General features: G+C 37.1%; 4 protein-coding genes across 6 annotated transcripts; 2 read left to right on the top strand and 2 right to left on the bottom strand.

The window, feature by feature from the left end:
* On the bottom strand, positions 1 to 1970 carry LOC143612441 (pentatricopeptide repeat-containing protein At3g49240, mitochondrial-like). The gene has a single exon (XM_077086426.1). The coding sequence runs from the start codon at positions 1968 to 1970 to the stop codon at positions 96 to 98; it is 1875 nt and encodes a 624-aa protein (XP_076942541.1). The 3' UTR covers positions 1 to 95.
* A 1459-nt stretch (positions 1971 to 3429) lies between these two features.
* On the top strand, positions 3430 to 8301 carry LOC143612437 (protein DJ-1 homolog B-like). Its single transcript, XM_077086424.1, has 8 exons — positions 3430 to 3609; positions 3678 to 3878; positions 6760 to 6909; positions 7015 to 7197; positions 7284 to 7364; positions 7444 to 7644; positions 7734 to 7874; positions 7972 to 8301. The coding sequence occupies exons 1-8, from the start codon at positions 3481 to 3483 to the stop codon at positions 8170 to 8172; spliced, it is 1287 nt and encodes a 428-aa protein (XP_076942539.1). The 5' UTR covers positions 3430 to 3480; the 3' UTR covers positions 8173 to 8301.
* Positions 8302 to 13056: 4755 nt separating this feature from the next.
* Positions 13057 to 14474, top strand: LOC143612440 (uncharacterized). The gene is made up of 3 exons (XM_077086425.1): positions 13057 to 13358; positions 13977 to 14092; positions 14173 to 14474. The coding sequence occupies exons 1-3, from the start codon at positions 13073 to 13075 to the stop codon at positions 14347 to 14349; spliced, it is 579 nt and encodes a 192-aa protein (XP_076942540.1). The 5' UTR covers positions 13057 to 13072; the 3' UTR covers positions 14350 to 14474.
* A 3159-nt stretch (positions 14475 to 17633) lies between these two features.
* On the bottom strand, positions 17634 to 20217 carry LOC143612432 (transcription factor GTE4-like). Of its 3 annotated transcripts, none has more exons than XM_077086418.1 (6): positions 20031 to 20216; positions 18462 to 19997; positions 18332 to 18377; positions 18128 to 18226; positions 17931 to 18011; positions 17634 to 17697 (listed from the first exon to the last, which is right to left on the bottom strand). In XM_077086418.1, exons 1-5 carry the CDS (start codon positions 20142 to 20144, stop codon positions 17962 to 17964), a joined length of 1845 nt encoding a protein of 614 aa, XP_076942533.1. In that variant the 5' UTR covers positions 20145 to 20216; the 3' UTR covers positions 17634 to 17697; positions 17931 to 17961. The 3 variants fall into 3 exon arrangements, with proteins under 3 accessions (XP_076942533.1, XP_076942534.1, XP_076942532.1); XM_077086419.1 differs by having other exon boundaries at positions 18128 to 18223; XM_077086417.1 differs by having other exon boundaries at positions 18462 to 20217.

Genomic DNA, 20217 nt, shown 5'->3' with positions numbered 1-20217 from the left:
ATATGCATGATTTCAACTTATAACATCATACTGAACTAAAAAGCAACTCATCAATTCATTTCCTTAAATATAAAGAAACAACATAATAACCATGTTTATTGACTTACCTGCTCACTAGCTCCACCATTCTCTTCCACCTTCACCTCACCATCACCGCCACCCGACTCATTCTCACCCTCACCTTCCGCACCACCCTTATCAGCAAACAACTTCGATGGCAACAACGAAGAAACCGCAGCTCGTGCACTGGCCTTCACCCTCTCCGCCTCTTCCGCTTCCTTAGCAGCAGCTTCCGCCTTCTCCCGCTCAATCTCCGCCATCAAATTCACCAAATCATCCTCTCTCCCTTCCTTCCTCAACTCCTCCCTCACAAACTCCTGCAACTCATCCGAGAAATCCAAAGGATCCTCCCTCAACATCTTACCGATAATTTCAAGAACCTCATTATGTCTATTAACATCAAACAACGCCTTCATTATAAACTTATAACTATCATCATCCATCCTCAGCTTCGGCACCATCATATCAAAAAACAATTTTGCATCATCCACCTTCCCAACCTTCACCAAATTGTCCATCAGCCGGTTATAAACCACCAAATTCGGCCTCAGTTTGGACTCCACCATCGTCTTGAAATATGCAGCCGCATCATCGGGTCGGTTTTCTTTAAAACAAGTATCCATTAACACAACAAAAGTGTACTCATCTGGACTCACACCTTTCTCACTCATACTCTTGTACAGTTCCTCCGCTTTATCCAACATATTATTGTTACACAACTGTTCGATCAGATTATTATACGAAAGGGTGTCGGGATGACAACGTTTCTCGCCCATGCTATTAAACACAGTAATAGCGTCATCAAACCGGTTTTCCGCACAATACCCGTCCACCATCACATTATACGTTCCCAAATTAACCGTCAGCAGTTTAGGCGGATCATGCAGTTCAAGCATTTCATCGAACAGCTTAAGCGCACGCTCAAATTTCCCATTTTTAAACAACGCGTCCAGAATCGAATTGTATGCAATCGCACTCATCTTAACCTTCGAATCCTTACCCAACACTTCTTCATAACATTCCATCGCCTTATCCTCAAGCCCCTTCAAGAAATACCCTTTCATCACACCGCCATAAACGACACCATTCCGCACAAATCCCCCTAATTTCTCTTTCAATTCTTCATAAAGATTAAATATCTCATCATGGTTTTCGACCTTCGCAAACCCGGACATCAAATAACTATAAGCAATCGGGTCCGCTTCGACCCCTTTCGCGAGCATCTCGTCTTTAATCTCCAACGCCTTCTCCAGCTTATTATCATCCACAAGTCCTTTAATTATAATCCGATACGTCGTGGTGTTGGGTTCGAACGGTGCGCTATCGATCAATTGCTTATAGTGCTCCATAGCCGTATCGATTTTCCGACAATCCATATACGTATTAATAACAAGATTATAAGTGACAACATTCGGCGCAATCGCGGCTTGGGTTATAAACCGGTGGAGGTTCAGAAGCTCGGCGTACTTCGACTGACGGAGACACGCCGTCATGACGGCGTTACAGGTGAAAATGGTGGGTTTGCAGTTGGAGTAAACGGAGTGACGTGTCAAAAGAACGGCTTCTTGTAGATCATTTTCGCGGATGAGTTTGAGGATACGGTTGTGGAGGTTGAGGCGGTTGCCGGTGAGGACTGACACGTGTTCAGGGATTTTGGGGGCGTTAGGGTTTGAATTAGGGTTTTGGGTAGGACGGGGTTGAGATTGGGTGTTGGAACGAAGGGCGTTGAGGGGTGGTTCGATGCGGAGGCGGCGTTTGCGGCGGCGGCGTTCGGCGGCGGCGTCTTCTGGAGTGGCGAAGGAGAGGTGGCGGAGGGAGGTGATGTTGATGGTGGGTGGGTGGCGGTGGTGGTGGTGGTTGAGGAGGAGTCTGAGGTGGGTGAGGAAGGATGAGGGTTTGGAAAGAGCCATTGTTTTGTTGGTGGAAGATGGTTGTGATTTAGGGTTTAAGGGAGATAAGGGGGTCGAGATGATGAAATGATAGCAAGATTTTGGAACTCAATGTGGGTTTTGGATGAAGATTAGAACATTATTATAAAACAAACGGAAACGAACACTTTATCGAACGTCATGAACATGCTTAAATGAACATGGCATAAATCGAGTTTGTTCGTCTAGTTATTGTTGATTTTAGTTGATCGAATGAAATTATTTGTTCATGTTTGTTTGTTTATTTAACAAACGAACATAAACGAATTTCTTGTAGAATATTCATGAACAGTTCGTCAAACGTTTAGTTCATTTACAATCATACTTGTTGATAATTGACATCTATATGGTTTTAAAAACAGACTCATGTTTTGAATTAATTTTACTGTAAAATGTTAATGTTTAAAGTGTAAAACTTAAAACATTTAGGACGGGTATGTATACATGTATGAAATTGTATGTTTATTATCTTTTATTTTGTTTTTATATGTAGGTGGGTCAGCAATATTAATTATGTTTTTTTTTCTAACATAAGCCTATTTTTAACATTTTATAAAACTGAACACAACAATTTAAACTTGCATAGAAGTGAGCATTTCACATTTCCAACATGTGAAAGGCATAGACCCAACCCATATAAACTCGTGCACCTACCCGTGCTTCATTGGTGGTTTGATTCTCAGTCCATGGAATTGAGTTTATCGAATCCGGTCTTGTTATGACTTACGAGCGTTTCCCATTGATTTCATTTTAAAATTTGCATAATGCGTAAAGTTTCCATGCCTTTGTAACCCTAAATTTTCATTCCATCTCTTTTTTGTGCATACAATTTAGGAGCAATGTTAAGATTGATCAACATCAAGAGAAAGGTCAATTATCAGGAACTAAGGTGTTAAATCCAGGATGCCAACTTTACCCATTCTTCAGTGTTTTGTATTTTTACTTCTTCTCATAGATTGACTTTTTGTAATGTTTATATGTTCTCACTGTACTATTATTTTAGATGCTTATCGTTTTAAACATTTCTAACATTTGAACGAGACTCGATATAACACAACATAACCCTTCGATCTAACTCTTTTTAGAATGACGATGGTCTACGGTAAGACTAGGTGGTTGCAAGTTAGCTTGCGGTCGACCCCGGTTCGGAACCCCAGAGAGTTTCTCCCGAAGGGCATAATCCCTAGTTCTCGGGTCTTCCCCTGCGTCCTTGAAGGAACATTTACCGCTTATGCCATTTGACATTAGTTGCGCCGCCATAAAAGTCGAAATGCTTAGGCGTAACGCATACATAATAAGCAACTGCGACCAACCAGAAGGTTACCCTTTGTTCTCACTAGTTGTGTCTTATCTAACCACACACAGATAATATCCAACTTGTAATCGGTACCACTTACTGGACCGGGTCGACTCATGTTAACAAACCCAACCCCGACCTCCGAGCCGACTGTGGACTGTGGCAGTGACTCTAGAGACATCCATTAAAATAAAAATGGCAGCATTACTACGCCACCTCACTCCTTTCACAAATCTCACTCCTCGTCTTCCATCATTCACAGTCCTCTCTTCCACCACTCCACGTCGATTCTCATTAACAACAATGGCCTCCGCATCACGAAAGGTAAAATAATCGAATATTAATAATATTATTATTCGGATTATATTTATTTTAATTCAATTGAATTGCAGGTGCTTGTTCCGATTGCCAACGGAATGGAGCCGTTGGAAGCTGTGATTACTATCGACGTCCTCCGTAGAGCCGGTGCTGATGTCACCGTCGCTTCGGTTGAACCACAGCTTAGGGTTGATGCTTGCCACGGTGTCAAAATTGTTGCTGATGCCTTAATTTCTGACTGTGTTGACACGGTTTTCGATCTCGTTTCGCTTCCGGTATGTATCGAATTTGAATTAGATAGCTGGATTTGAAGAATTTGTTACAAATTTAGCATGCTTGGTAATTTAAGATGAGTATTGGGGATTTTCGTTACAACAGTTGTTAGTTGCAGTTAAAAGCTTATGAAAATGGTTAAAAAAAGACTCCACTAGTGAAGTGTAACTGGCTTTTTTATGTATGTGAAAAAAATTGAGCACTAAGTCCCGTGTTTTGTATCTCATGTTATCTTTCCCCAATCTCATAGTTGTTTTTTGTATCATTTTAAATGTTCTTGAACTATGATGCTATCCATCTACATAATATCTAGTTTTGTTGGTATTTGTTAGTTTACAATAACGTGATGCAACTAAGGTGCTGTTTGTTTTTTAAGAGGTAAAATGTCTGCAGTCTGCGGACCATGCGGACCATATCTGCAGGCATCTGCAGCAGAAGAGGTGGACCAAACCTCTGTAGTCTGCAACAAGAAGACTGTTTGTTTTTTAACGTCTGCTGACTGCTATAATAAATGTATAATAAATGGAAAATTAAATAAACCGATTTTTTAAAATTTTATTCAATAACAAACTAGTAATAATTGTACAATTTTAACGATAATCAAACAACAAACATTCATAAACCTTCTACAAACTTTAATCAACAACAAACTAGTAATAATTGTACAATTTTAACAAAAAATCAAACAACACATTCATAAATCTAAACCTTCTACAAACTTTATTCAACAATAAACTAGTAATAATAGAACAATTTCAATAATGGTGAATAGACAATCAAATCTTGAAGAAATAAGCATGCCAAGGTAGATGGTGGTGGAGGTGGCGGAGCAGCGTGCGGCGGCGGTGATGTGGGGAGAAAGGAAGGCAGCGGCGGTCAGCTGGGGTAGGTGGAGGAGCAGTGGCGGTCGGCTGGGTTAGATGGAGGAGCAGCGGCGGTGGTCGGCTAGGGAGGAGGAGCAACGGCGAAGGCTATTGCGGCGCCGGAGGTGGAGGTCGCGGTGGTGCGGCGCCGGCAGTGGAGGAGATGGTAGAATGAAAGGGGGGCTAGGGTTTTGAATGAGATAGAAGATGCAGAAGACTTGAAAAGAGGAAGGTCCATGTCTTCTAGGATAAGAGGGCGCGAAGACGTTTTTTAATGAAATGTCTTCAGAAAAACAAACAGTCTGCAAGCCTAAGGTGCTGTTTGTTTTTTCAGAGGTAAAATATCTGCAGTCTGCGGACCACATATGCAGGCATCACCTCTGCAGTCTACAAGAAGAAGACTGTTTGTTTTTTAACGTCTGCAGGTTGCTAAAATAAACTGAAATTTAAATAAGAAATCCAAATGCAGGAATCATCACACTAAAAAATGAATTACAAGCTAAAAGAGAATGATGAATATCACATAGCATATTTCAATTACTGAGACCTAAATAAGAAATTAAACACAAAAAGCAAGGGAAATAATAAGGCAAAGAGAAATGAACAGGAAACTCAATTCGAAAGTAGCTTGGATTGATTTTTATTGGACAAAAATAAATAGCTATAGCTTCATCCAGTTTATTAAAAGAATAAAAGAAAAATGTTAAAAATTAATCGACATTAGACTTCCATCATGGTCTCTTGAATCTGCAAACTTTAATGAGAGGTATGAACTGCTACATAGCCTCTTCTATATGTTGTACTCGTACTACACTTGATTGACAACTTACGTGGTTGCAGCAGTGGTGGCCAGTTAGACGGTCGATTGGGCGACGGTGACGAGCAATTGAGCAGTAGTGACGTTCGATTGAGCGACGGTGATGGCTGCCTTGGTGGTGGCGGTGATCGATCTACTGGTTCATGAAGACAATTTGGTATTATATGAGGTTGTCGGAGGCTATGGAGGTGGCCGGCGGAGGCTTTAAAGGGGGCAACGGAGGTTGTGGAGGGAGTGGCCGGAGGTGTGACGGTGGATGAGTAGGGTTTGAAAGAGATGAATAATATGTTGTTCTTATGTCTGATGCAAAAGAAGAAGAAGAAAACAGAAGATGCGGAAGACATGAAAAAGAGGAAGGTCCATATCTTCTGGGATAAGAGGGCGCGAAGACGTTTTTTAATGAAATGTCTTCAGGAAAACAAACAGTCTGCAAGCCTAAAGGTCTGCGCGGCACAGACATTAGAGGCCAGGAAGATCTTCAGACAAAAATCAAACACCACCTAAAGGTTTGCGCGTAGTCTGGGCGGCGCAGACATAAGAGGCTGGGAAGATCTTCAGACAAAAAACAAACACCACCTTAATGTGTTTTTGAATTTTAAGATGCTTATATATATGGTATCTTGTAGGCTGTATATTGAGTCTTGACAGATTTTATGTGATGTTGGTTTGCTACCTTTGTAGTTTGTTCAGTTTCAGTGTAGCCTTTTTGGATTACCAACTTAAAATCTGAAATTTGTTTTTGAGAGGTTAAAAATGAAGCCAAAGTAATAACAATAACGTGATGAACAGAAAAATATAATCATCAAAATTTGAACATTAGGGTTTGAACAGCACAAGTCCATGTTTAAGGCCAAATTATCTACCTACCGTTATTAATATTGTTGTACATATAACAAGTAAACTTTTTTTGTCTGTTACTGCTGATCAAAACATAATGTTAAGTTTATTCGGTGTAAGAGATAGTCTATTTATCTGAAGTTGCTGTTTTGTGCTTTCTTTGCCAACTGATGTTTTAAATATGGCATAATTGTATGTTTGGGGAAAATATTGCTGTAGTTGTATATGGTGCCTGTATAACTTGCTCTTTCTTGTTACATTGATATTGTTTTTGCAATAACAATATGTTTGTGTGACAGCAATACAGTTTCATAGTTTACCGTAAGCCCATGGAAATTATTTCATCCTCTTTTTAATTATCTACAGGGAGGTATTCCAGGTGCAACTAATCTTAGAGACAATGACACGCTGCAGAACATAGTGAAAAAGCAAGCATCAGAAGGCCGTCTGTATGCTGCAGTATGCGCATCTCCTGCTGTTGCACTTGGATCATGGGGCCTGCTGAAGGGCCTAAAAGTAATAACCATGCTATATATATCTAGAACAATTTCTTTTATCGCAAGATGTTCTTGTTATTGACAACGTGTTATATTAATACAGTTACATATTAACTTTTTTTAGGCAACCTGTTATCCAGCTTTCATGGAGCAACTATCTTCCTCTGCAACCACAGTTGAGTCACGAGTCCAGCTCGATGGACAAGTAATCACTAGCCGGGGCCCGGGAACCACCATGGAGTACTCTGTTGCATTAGTGGAGCAGTTGTTCGGGAAAGAGAAAGCTGATGAAGTTTCTGGACCACTGGTTTGTTTTTGGGTTTCAAGCTTAATACTGTTATTATTGACCATTCTTGTTTAGATCATTTGAATGACTGCTGTATTGTGTTCCAGTTGATGCGTACCAAACATGACGATCAGTTCATTGTTACTGAATTGAATAAGGTGCAATGGACATGTGGCTCTGTACCTAAGGTGAGATTTCACTCTTTAATAATTTGGTTAAGTTAGATGAAATATATCATTAATACATTTGCTTCAACACGTTTTTCAGGTTCTAGTACCTATTGCTGATGGATCAGAAGAAATGGAAGCTGTTATAATAATTGATGTCCTTCGACGTGCCAAAGCCGAAGTCGTGGTTGCATCAGTTGGTGACAAGCTTGAAATTTTGGCTTCTCGTAAAGTAAAGTTAGTCGCAGACATGCTTCTTGATGAGGCTGCTAAACTTTCATGTGACTTGATTGTATTGCCTGTGAGTTTTATTCTTAATTAGGTTTTATAAGCTGTTAGCTTAGTTTACTACTTGATTGTCTGATTAATGTCTTCAAAACATACTTTTAGGGTGGACTTGGTGGGGCCCAAGCATTTGCAAACTCTGAAACAGTTGTAAATTTGCTGAAGAAGCAGATCGAGTCTGACAGATACTATGGTGCAATATGTGCATCCCCTGCTCTTGTGTTGGAGCCCCATGGATTACTCAAGGTAGTTAATATTTACACTTACTAAATTTTGATACTTGTGTTGTAAAATGTTCCTTGTAACTGCTATAACTTTGTTTCGTTTTTATGTATGCAATTAGGGAAAAAAGGCGACGGCTTTCCCAGCAATGTGTGAAAAACTGTCGGATAAAAGTGAAATAGAAAGCAGAGTGGTGGTTGATGGTAAACTTATCACGAGCAGAGGCCCGGGGACTTCCTTGGAATTTTCATTGGCCATAGTGGACAAGTTTTTGGGTCATGACAAGGCGTTAGAGATTGCAAAGGCGATGCTCGTTGTTTAAATCCACAAAGTGTTTTGTTAAATATAGTCTAGTTGCATGTTTTGTATACAATAAACATAAAAATCTTGCTAATAAGTGCCCTCATCACTTGGGATGGATCGATAGCATCATCTATGTCTTTTGTTGTAGCTGTCTATTAGTCTGTATGCCCACTGCCGATCTGTTTTCTCAATGCAGTTACAACTAGTGTAATGCGTATGCATTTTTTTTTTTGGTTAAAGTTTTTTCCGTCTTTGGTTATGCTTTACCATCTATGTCTATGGAGTCTATCGGGCACTCGGTTGGGTATTGGAAAATCTGGTTGGGTTCGTGTCCAGGTATTCGGTTGGGTATTGGAAAATCTGGTTGGGTTCATGTCCAGGTATTGGCTTGAAAAACAATACCGGTGCTGGTGTCACCGGTTCCAGAAAAATCCCATGTTTGGTATTTTTCGGGTATAGATAATGTTTTTTTTAAGGGGCTCCACTTTTTTAAGTATTCAAGTATAGATCAGGTTTTTTAAGGGGCTATATTTTTTGAAGTATTTTCCGGTATAGGTATAGGGCTGGTATTTGAAAAAACCTGGTTTCGGGTAGGTTTTGGGTAGGGTATGGAACTGGTTTTCGGGTATGGATTAAGTACGGGTTTCAGCACTGAAAGTCATACTGTATGGATAACCTATTGGTAGGGTCGAGTCAGGGTTCGGGTTTTCAAAAACCGGTTTTTCTAATACATGGCTTCGGGTTTTATTTTGTTCGGGTTCGAGTTTTTTATGCACATCTAGTTGCAATGAATATAGTTTTTGTTTTATGGTTCACGCCTTTGTCATTTATATAAAAATGGTGAATGGCTAGCTCATTTGCTTTGGAAATCCTATTAGTGTTGTTAGTAGAGGGCAGAGGTATTTTGTTTTTCATGGAGGCGATAGAGGGGATTATCGTCCGTCCTTGCGTTGTCATGTGTCATCATTCTATTGGTTGCAGTGCGCTGTGCATGGTCGCGTGTTATTCATAGGTTTACCTTTTGGTGTTGGGGATTGGGGTGTTGCCACGTGTCATGGAAAGATTTGATGGTCCCTGGCCGAGTGGCCAGTATCTATAAGTTATCCTGTCAGTTTTAAACCGTTCCGTTCAGCTTGCTATATTTGTCAAATATGGGACCAAGATTGGTTATCCTTGTTTCTTTTTTTTTATCTTTTTTTTTTCCAAAACGTATATGTCGCAGCGGCAACGATGTTCCTCCCAAAATGTCATAACACTTGCCATCCTCATACTCGAGTTCGAGTCCCTCTAACGGGCTTGCTATATTTGTCAAATATGGGACCAGGATTGGTTATCCTTGTTTTTTTTTATCTTTTTTTTTCCAAAAAGTATATGTTGTAGCGGTAACGATGTTCCTCCCAAAAGGTCATAACACTTGTCATCCTCATACTCGAGTTCAAGTCCCTCTAACGGTGGTTCTGTCTATATTTCAGAACGCAACATGAGCCAGGAATCAAACATAAGACTCTTCAGAAAGAAATCCTAAGGAAAACCTTCTGACAACCCCACCAACTAACCCGTTTCTGTATCTTCTTTATTTGATGCTGGCCCAAGAATCCATCTTAACCTCCATACTCATTTATCACGAAGCTTCAGACGGTACTTGAGTAAACTCGTTTAATACACTAAAGCCTTATCTTGTTTGTGTGGATCTTTGTTCGAATTTGGAGCAGAGATGTCTTACACATTTAGTAACATTATTTGTGTTTTTGTCTATTGAAGGATAGTAGTTTCTTTTGAGTTAATTATTAATAGCAGTATGCTTAAGTGGTTTTAAAATTAAATGTTTTTATGGCAATTATGCTAAGATATTTAGTTTCATTTATTACATTCTTAACCCTGATGTTAGTGTGCAACACATAGCTTTTGGAGTGGATAATTGTATTAATGTATGTTAAGTACATTTAAAAGACACCATACATCCTTATACTTAAAAAAAAACATACTTTGAAAAAGATATACAACCTAAAACTTATATATTTACTTACAGACTTAGGATGTTACAAATACCTAACTCTGTAACACCCTAAGACTTACACATATAAAATGATTAAATGAGAGGATATTAATATCTTGTAACGGGTCCTAAGGACGACTAACATAATATAATTTTATTTTTATATTATAATTACTTCGTTTGTTTTAGCTAACGTACATTTTGAGCACCCGTTTCAAGGCGTTAGACATGAGAAGAGTGGAAGTTAGCAGGTTGGACCTAGCGTGACAATAGACATCCCATACTAGAAGCATTGTGTTGAACCTTACATACCATTTTCGGGGAAGGCTTCATGGATATGAGACCTAATCACCTACTTTAATTGTACCATGTGATATATACTTGTGACCTGGATTTTAACTTTTGATTATTGATTTTTATTGTGCATTATTTCTTATACAAGTGGTTATCGATCGGTCACAAACTGAACCCCGTTTTGGTGGGGTGTGATAGACTCTAGCCCCTGCAATCCTTCAATCATCCACCATCTTTCAGCGTCCTTTTTTTACACTTAAACCCTTTTTGGATAACATCAAGCAACGTCCATGGTTCAGTTTACTGTCAATATGGAACTATCATAAATTAAAAGATCAGAATTGGAAAAAAAGCTTCCATACAACACTCGCCTCCAATAGCTCACGATAATCAAATTTAAACCGTTCTTTCATTCGTCACGGTTTTAACAAATATTTCATATCTCAGGTAACTTCAAAGGATACTCGTAAAATCACATAACATTTGATTCGTCATCACAAGGATTAAATATATAACGTTCGAATAAAAGGTATAATAAATGAAAATTAAGGTAGAAAAGGTAATAACTAATTAATAAATAAGAAGATGGGACTATCCATATAGTATTTTCTAGAATATAATATATGTAAAGATCCAATACTATAACTTGAAACGTGTTTTAATTCATCAACACAGAGACTAGTATTAGTTTCTAATAATTTAAAGTGCACCACATGAAAATTAATAGGGATTAAAAACGTAATATAAAGATATAATAATATCTTTAAAAATATATGTAACCCAAAATATATATTACGCAGAATAACGGTGCAACTACTTAAATGATCCATCCTTTATAAATAAATACACATTGCTATCAAACCAAAGTCTTGTTAATAAAGTTAAACCCCAGTTGCGATCACCACCACCGCTAGCTTCATCTTCTTCTTCGTTCGTTGGTCTCTAATTCCGGTACGGTTTCTTTCTAACTTGCCATCCGTACTTGTTTACTACTTCTCCAAACTAACTACTTTTTTCCAACCGGTTTTTCCGGCTGTTTTCTAGTTGCTGTTTTCAACTTGCTCTGTGTTTTTTTTTCGTATAATAATAATAGTAAGCCTCTGTTTTGATTGCGTTAGAAATAGAATGATCGATTAAGTTTCGAGAGTTGGAATTCAGCTCTTCTTATCGCTTATAAATCACGCGATTATGATCATTGTGTAAAACCTAACAAAATTTGTTATTAATATTATCGTGATAATCAGGGCCGTCCTCGACAATCGTTAAAGGCGAGAAAAAAAAATTTGAGCTTTAAGGGTTTAAATAATTAAAATTTTATATGGGTTTATGGGGTTATGATTTGGGTTGTGCAATTTTTTTTTTCCATAACTATATATATATAAAAGATTTTGTGATGATTTTATGATGATATTGTTAGAAGATTTTGTGATGGTACTATGGCTGTGTTTGATGCTTATATGAATGAAATCGATAAGAATCTGCAGAGTTAAGGCTGAGTTTTCGATGTAATCTATAAGGTTGAAAACAAAATAAGGCTATAAATAATGTTATAAAAAAGTATATTAGTATAAGATTTACTTTGGAGGTTGGATGTTTCATGAAGATCATATCTGCTGTTTTGATTTTCTTTTAATCACCATTGATATGTTATATGTTAATTCAATCGCGTGCTTATGGGTTAATCTTTACTATACTGGTAATTAGTGAAATTTTAAGGAAATATGTATATATGTGGCTTTGAATATGTGTAATATGGAATATCGAGTGTGATTTTTCATTGCCATGAATTTGCATAATTGGATCCCGTTTTCGTTCTTTTGAAGCAGATAACATATCTTAGGAACTACAAGCTTTCTTGATTTCAATTTCTTTTAGTAGTAAACATTCACAATGAATAGGCGCAATGGAACTTGGGCTATGAACATACGCCAGAAGTTAGAAGATATATGCACGGATATTGATGATTTTGTAAGCAAGGTATGTTTCTATGGTTGTATTCAATAATTTTTACTTATCTTTCCGGTTAGATTATCATGTAATTTTCATGTTTTGCTTTCAGGAGCCGGTTTCATTTGTGGGGAACCAAATGGAAACTGTTGGCGCGAACGTTAGGAACTTTTTCTCTGATTTTGCGGATGAGTTTGGTTTTACTCAGGAAGCGGATCCTTCAAAATCTGTTAAGTCGGTTGGAACTTCTAGAAAGATCATTGCTTGTAACACAAGTAACCTGAAAGAAGCTTCTTCTGGTCAAATTACCTCCGAAATTGGTCAACGTGTTGTTAACGAAAGAGGCAGTCTTTTAAACAAGACTTCAGATAACAACACTCAATTTCACAATAACAGATTTGAAGACCGAGTACTTTATGATGAGAGTTTTCATAGTGATGCTACAGGATTTGAGTATTCAGACTGGGGTATAGAAAATATATTGGATCTGGATTTTAATATTGATAATAATGTGATTGGAGGGGAGCCGTTGATGAATTTGGAAGAAACGAAAACGGATCTGAACAATGAATTTAAATTTGATTTCAATACTTCTATTACTCATCAATCATCTGAATTGGAAAGTTCGGTTACTTGCAACGAGAATCAAGAAGCTAATAATGAATTTGATTTAAATACTTCAATGACTCATCAATCATCTGAAATGAAAAGTTCTATTACTTGCAACGAGAATCAAGAAGAGAATACTGACCATATTATTGCTGGTGGGTTATCATCCGAAAATTTACAGAAGTCTTTTTACTCATCATTCAAAAACTTCACTTCAGCACCGGATACAAATGACAGCAATCCTACAGAAACAATGGATGATTTCTCTGTAGCATCAGATGCTCACTCATCTTGCGGGTCGTTTACAACTCTTGCATATGATAGCAATAATGAAGCTGATGTGTCATGTTCTGGAACTGGTAAGCTTCTCTTTTAATAATTGAAAAGAAATTTACTTTAATATTTACTTTCTATTTTTGATCTGCTTCAAATCATTCAACAAAGTCTTTTTTTGGCTGTAAGTCCTAACTTGCTGATGTCAGAATATATAGGCTTGTAGCAAACCGAGCGAACACGAACAGAGCATGTTCGTGTTTGTTAACCGAAAAAGTAAACGAACTAGGTTTTCTTGTTTGTGTTCGTTCGTTAAGAAGATAGTGTGTTTGTGTTCTTTTATGTTCGCTTGTTAATAGTATAAATGAATGGTTCGCGAACGTAAACGAAATGAACATAACTGAAGATAGATGAACAAACATAACTAAGCAAACACCAATTAAAAGTAAACGTGATCATCAATATATTTTAAACAACATAAATGAACGTAAACAAATGTTTATGAACATAAATGAACGTACGAGACATATGTTCATGGTCATTCGTTTAAGTAAATGAACAAAAAATTGTTCTCCGTTCGTTTTCAAATGAACGAACTGCCCATCAAACGGTTCCCTGCACGTTAGGTTCGTTTACATGCCTAAGAATATACGAATTCAACCCTCTTTTAGGCTAATTTCTGACCAAGGGAAGATTTTTAACAGGATTAGCAGAAGGCGTCACAGTTGACTTTGAGGACGCTAGAAAGGGTGCGGTTGATAGTAGTGTCATTAGTGGAAAACTTTCGTTTCCCAAAACATCAAGAAACAAGTCTTATAAGGTAAATCTCGTCTCTTTACACCAACATTTATAATTGTGACTAGTCTTGTTTTGATTATTAATAATAATTGTATGTGGCAGAAAATGATACAAGATGCTTTTATGTCAAGAAAGAGGTTGGCTAAGGAGTATAAGCAGTTGGCAATTTTGTATGGAGATATTGACAAAGAACTCTGCCAACCAACAGAGGGTCAGAGCAGCAAACTACCACCAGTTCAACTTCATGATGGGCCTGACTCTGAATGGGAGCTGCTGTAGATAATAATTTTGCTACCTACAAAACAATGCACAGATCTGATGAAGATAAAGATGAGATAAATTGTGTTTATGATGCTTCTTTTTTGTCTAAAAATAAATGACTCTTGTTACTTTTGAAGGTTTCATTTAGATATATTTTGGGTACAAATTTTAGTATATGGATTATGGGTAAGAAGTAGATAATAGATTATAGTTGCAATCATCTGATGTGAAAAGTTGCGGTGCAGATTAGTCTGTTACCGAAAACCATAAAAATTTAAATCCGATAAAATTTTGTTGGAAATCGACGTTAATGAAACCTCAACTTAGTGTTCGGTATGTTCACGGTTCGGTTTGACTAGTTTTGATATAAAATCTAGACGAAATTGGTACTGCTGTTTTTCAGAAAAGGGAAAATTCTCAAAATAAGTATTTATGAAAACAAATTTCTAGTTTTAGGTATTATTTGTAAAAAATTCCAGAAATAGGTATTATAAACTAGTCGTGACGAGTGCTTTTGTAGAAACCAATTAGAATTTGCCACGTGTCCTTAAACTAACCGTAACGAGCACGTTCACTAATCATTTACTCGTCACGACTAAATAAGTTTCATGCCTCGTAATCAACGTCCACGAGTAATTCATAAGTCATTTAGTCGCGACGAGTAGATTATAAGGTTAAACTAGTCGCGACGAGTTAACTACTAATAAACTACTCGTGTAGGGAATGTAAACCAGACAAACTAGTCGTCGTGACTAAAGAACTTATGAATTACTTGTGGGCGTTGATTACGAGGCATGAAACTTATTTAGTCGTGATGAGTAAATGATTAGTAAACGTGCTCGTTACGGTTAGTTTAAGGACACGCGCAAGTTTTAATTGGTTCTACAAATTACTTGTCACGACTAGTTTATAATACCTATTTCTAGAATTTTTTTGCAAATGATACATAAAACTAGAAATTTGTTTTCACAAATGCTTATTCTGGAAATTTTCCCTTCGGAAAAACTAATCCGGTTATGGTCAGCTAGATCGGTCCAAACGGTTCAGTCAACGGTTTAAGAAAAGACCAAATGTTAATGGTAGGCTTAAAAAAGAACCGAATGCTTTACCTTTTAAATAGAAATAAAATGCAAAAGAAAAAACGAAAGTACAAAATTTGTCAATCTAATCTTAAAAATATATAAAGGAAATCTTTAAAAGCTCTCTGGTTGCTCTTTATATTCTCTCAAGTCACCAGATTGTTTTATTTCTAAATGGAGACTTCTCATGCATTTAACCCGAATTCACGGGTATGGGTCTTACCAAACCCAGATAGCCCTTAAACGGGTTATAACATCTAATTAAATTAAAATTTAATCTTACCAAATATTTAGTATGAAAATCCTATAAAATTAAGATATACTATCAATCTTATAAAATAGATAAACAAATCATTATCCTTACAATCAGTTGCTTCTATTAAAATAACGGAAATAAAAATCACCCCACGGCAATTTTTTAATACAAACATTACTTTCAAGTTTCAAAGGTAAATATTAGAAGAATCACGCATTTCGTTTTTGGTATATTAAGTTAATTACAAAATTGTCTTTGGTATATTTAATTATAAAATATTAAATCTTAAATATATATATAAACAAAACAGTTAAAAGCTTTCTGGTTGCTCCCTATATTTGCTCAAGCCATCAGATTGTTTTATTTATAAATAGAGGTTTCTCATGCATTTGATCCGAATTCACGGATATTAGTCTCACTAAACCCAGATAGCCCTTAAAATGTTTATAACATTTCCTTAATTTAAAAATTAGTCTCACCAAATATTTGATATGAAAATCCTATAAAACAGGAATATACTAAAAATTAATATCCGATTTAAAAAAAATATTATTTATAATTAAGAAACAATTTTATAGTAAAAAATATGTGTCTCACTAAACCCAAATAAATTTTAAACCATGTTATAACATGTCATTTGTTTGTGAAACCCTTTCGTCATCAAATACTAAATATATTATTAACTTTCTTACAATAAATAAAATTAAAATAAAAAAAATATAAATATTAAAAACGAATAATCTAAAACAACCCCGTTATACGGGGGTAAAAACTAGTAAGTAATAATCGATACCTAGAATGATTTGCATACTTAATACGTATTATAACTGTTAAATTTATACACGGGAAAAAGTTATTTTTTTGTAATATTTCAGTGGGTTTGTTAGACATAATAATATGTCATTGTGGGTTTAGATGTGCTGGCTTGAGTTTAGTTTTATCTTTTAAGATGACATGTTTGTGGATAGAAATAAATAAGGTGACACGGGTTAAAATTCTTTTGAATCAACCCTTTCATGTCATCGATGTGATTAATTCAGTCACGTCCTAGACGAAAAAAGAACCAATAACATGAACTTCTAAACCTTAACCTTTCTTCTGCCATTATAACCCCTCTTAACCAAACTCAACATATCTAGTCCACACTCTTACGCCTCAGTCTAGGCTCATGTGTTTCTTTATTAAAAGTACTTAAAAAACCCATGTGTAGGCAAAAACTTGCCAATTTTGATTTTCAGCATCATTTTACCAGCGTTTGTAAATAAAGAAACGCTTAATGTACATGACGCTCTCAACCCGTGCCTCGGCTTTTAAGACTTGAGCGCTAAACAATCTATTAAAACTTTGATGGGACAAAAGTTGCCAAGAAAAACTAAATACCGAGCACAACTTTGCATATTGTCTTTTAAGTAATCTTTGTGAAGCACTAGTCTTAAGTAAACTATGCACCACTATTATATTATCAACTCTGGTTATACAACTAGTGTTTCTTGAATATTGCTGTTAAAACTAAATTCCTTTTGTAAAATGCTAACCAAATTGTTTACAAACTTTACAAACATAAACATCATTTACCTGTTGGCTGCCCATTTTGGCACATTCTACAATCACAAAGAGAGAATACAACATGAAGCTAAAACAAAGGAATTGAAACAAGCACAAGTAGCAAAACCAGATAAATCCAACACTGTACACGCTACCTATGTTTATCATCAAGCATGTCTCATGCGCGTTACAAAGAAAGAATTGAACGACTTATAATGTAGGGCGAAACATCACCCGTTCAACCAACTTATGAAAATAATCCTGCAAATCAAAACCTAGCTTCATTCCTCACCTGGCAATCTACATTTGCCACACCAAGGACTCCCATATTCCTAAAAAAAATCTATTTCATACATCCTAACTTCTAACAGAAACCATCGCCTCAACCAAAATTTCACCGTCTCAACCATTTTCCAGTTTACTCTTATATGCCTTTTCACAAGCCTTTTAGAAATTTCACAGGATAGCATCGGTTTCTGCCACAATCTGCAAAATCAAGAGATAAAAGTTGCATATAACTATCACACAATCAAATAACACAGAACCATCATATTACGAGAAGATAGCGAGTGCCAAATATATTTCATCAGTTTGAACATTTAAGATGCTAAGCAAATACAATATTCCCAATTTGTATGGTTTTATCACTTTGATGCATACACACGTTTACATAATATATTCACTTTTAAAAGTCGTTAGTATGGATCATGTAAGCTTACCTTAAGCTACTGCTCTTTTTTAAGTCCTAGATTATCGTCCAGCATCTGAACCACCTGCAGAAGAACTGTCACTATCTGAATCTGCATTGAAAGAAACAAAACAATCAACACTTCACTAACTTTTAATTAACAAAACACCAGCAAGTCTATTAAAACCAGTAATTTCACCGTGACAAAGAAACAATATAATCAATTACCACTTGAAGAGCTTCCAGAATCACTGCTAGAACTGCTTGAACTACTCATATTATCACCTCCTTGATTAGGTTGACTCGCAGCAGGATTCTGCTCATCTGCTTTACAAAACAAGAAAATTTGCAGCGTATATTATATTAGCACAATGATCGTATTCATTCAAAAACACAAGCATACGAAGAGTATAAAGTTTGTTATAAAGTTACCTGCTCTCTTTTCTGGTAGTACCTCTGGGATGGATGCTACAGGGTTCTGCAAATAATATCAAATAATCAAAATAACGTATCTCGAACGAAACTATAATAATAAAAAAGGCATATGTGGTTCGGTTAATACTTGTAGCATGGCTTGATTATTATTTTCAGCTAAAGCTCTAGCCTTTTCGGCTTTTCTTTTATGCTTGCTCAAATTCTTCTTGTAATTAGTGACAAATCTATCAAGCTCCCATAAAGTTTCAGCATCGACACTGTCGATATCAACTTCAATCTCATCGTCATTTTGAGAAAGTGAAGTATTACTCTTGTTAATAATCTGCACAATGCTGTCAAGTTTTTCAGAAGGTAAACTCTGAAGATTTGCACTAAGCTTTTGCTTTTCTTCAATAGTCATATCCCTCTTATTAGGATCCTTAGCTTTCGGTTTCTTCGGGGCAGGGGTCCTAACCGGCGCAAAACTTGGCGGTTTTGGTCTAGCCATAAAAGGCAAACCCATAGATTGTGACCTATCAAGGGTCCTGGGATTATTAACCTTTCTTGAAATCGGTGTCTCATGAACCGGTCCATAGTTCCAGTCAGACTCAATCACCACCCATCTTTCTTCAAAGATGTCTGATAACTGTTCAGCCATAACATGCACATCTTGACCTCTGGGATTATAAGTCATTGCGTTATGAAACGTGAGCCTGACATCGTCTGCAAACTCACCAGGTGTCTTGTAAAAGTTCTGTGCCAACCGACTCCTAATCGTGCCCAAATCCATTGGATGTTTAATGATGTCATGGTAATCATGAAGCCCAAGAAGCTTTGCATTCACGGGCTCATTAAACACCCAACCGTGCTTGTGCTTCATTAACCTCTGTAACAAATTGCTACAGCTTCTAAACACCTGGTTCCTATGCCTTTCAAAACTAGAACTGTAGTCTGATTTTCTACCGCCATTCGACTTCAGTTTCTTGTTACTCTCGGGCGGTAACCGATCTTTACTTAAAAGAAAATCAGAATTCCTGTAATACTGATTTGCTTTCGGTGTTCTCTTCTCTTTCTCAACATACTCACCAACCGACACACTCAACTGTCTAAACCTCGACATATCTTGAGTAACAAAAGGACTCATTTCCGAATGAACTCTCGTTAAAGCTCTTCTATCAATAATATCCGAACCTACCTCCGAATGAACACTCGTTAAACCTCTTCTATCCATATAATCCGTCCCCATTTCTGAATTAACCCTAAGTAACGACCTCCCGTTCCCATCTACCGCAAGATTTCCTGGATGATACTGCAACTGAGCATACCCTTCATCGATATCGGTAAGATCACGAACGTCCGAATAATGCGTAATTTCCGCTTCTTTATACTCCAGCTTCTGAACCAAACCCCTAACTTGACCCAACTCCAATATCAGCTTCTCCCTAAGCTCCTTAATCTCACTCTTCGACGTCGACGCCTCCAAACAAATCCTCACCCGGTCATCAACCACCGTCGCAATCGGTCTCGCAACCCCGTTTCCGACATCCACCACCGGTTCATCCCGTTGACTTTGACCATATGGGTCTGGGTCTTCGTTCCCTAGGGTTTTCTCGTTATCTGCATCTGGGTTTTCGAGGGTTTGCTCGTTATTGCCGGTTGTAAACGGAGAACCAGCAATCGGAGACTCGACGGCGGCGGTGGCGACGGCAACGGCGACGGCGGCGGCGTTATTAACAAGTTGTTTACGCCTTCTTGTGTAGACCTTATTAAACTCACCCCACTTACTCTTGTCTTTTCTTATCTTATCAGCGTCTAATGTTCCTGAAGCCATACATATACGAACCCGACACTCAAAATCGCTAAATTAGAAGCCCTAATTTCATGAACAAATTGAAACCCAGAAA

The sequence above is a fragment of the Bidens hawaiensis genome, unplaced genomic scaffold (assembly GCF_021521415.1).
Source record: "Bidens hawaiensis isolate Kalapana, Puna unplaced genomic scaffold, B.hawaiensis_p1.1 tig00034589_1, whole genome shotgun sequence".
Lineage (NCBI taxonomy): Eukaryota > Viridiplantae > Streptophyta > Magnoliopsida > Asterales > Asteraceae > Bidens > Bidens hawaiensis.
Note: the sequence above shows the minus strand (reverse complement) of the source record. Positions and strands in the feature narration are given on the sequence as shown.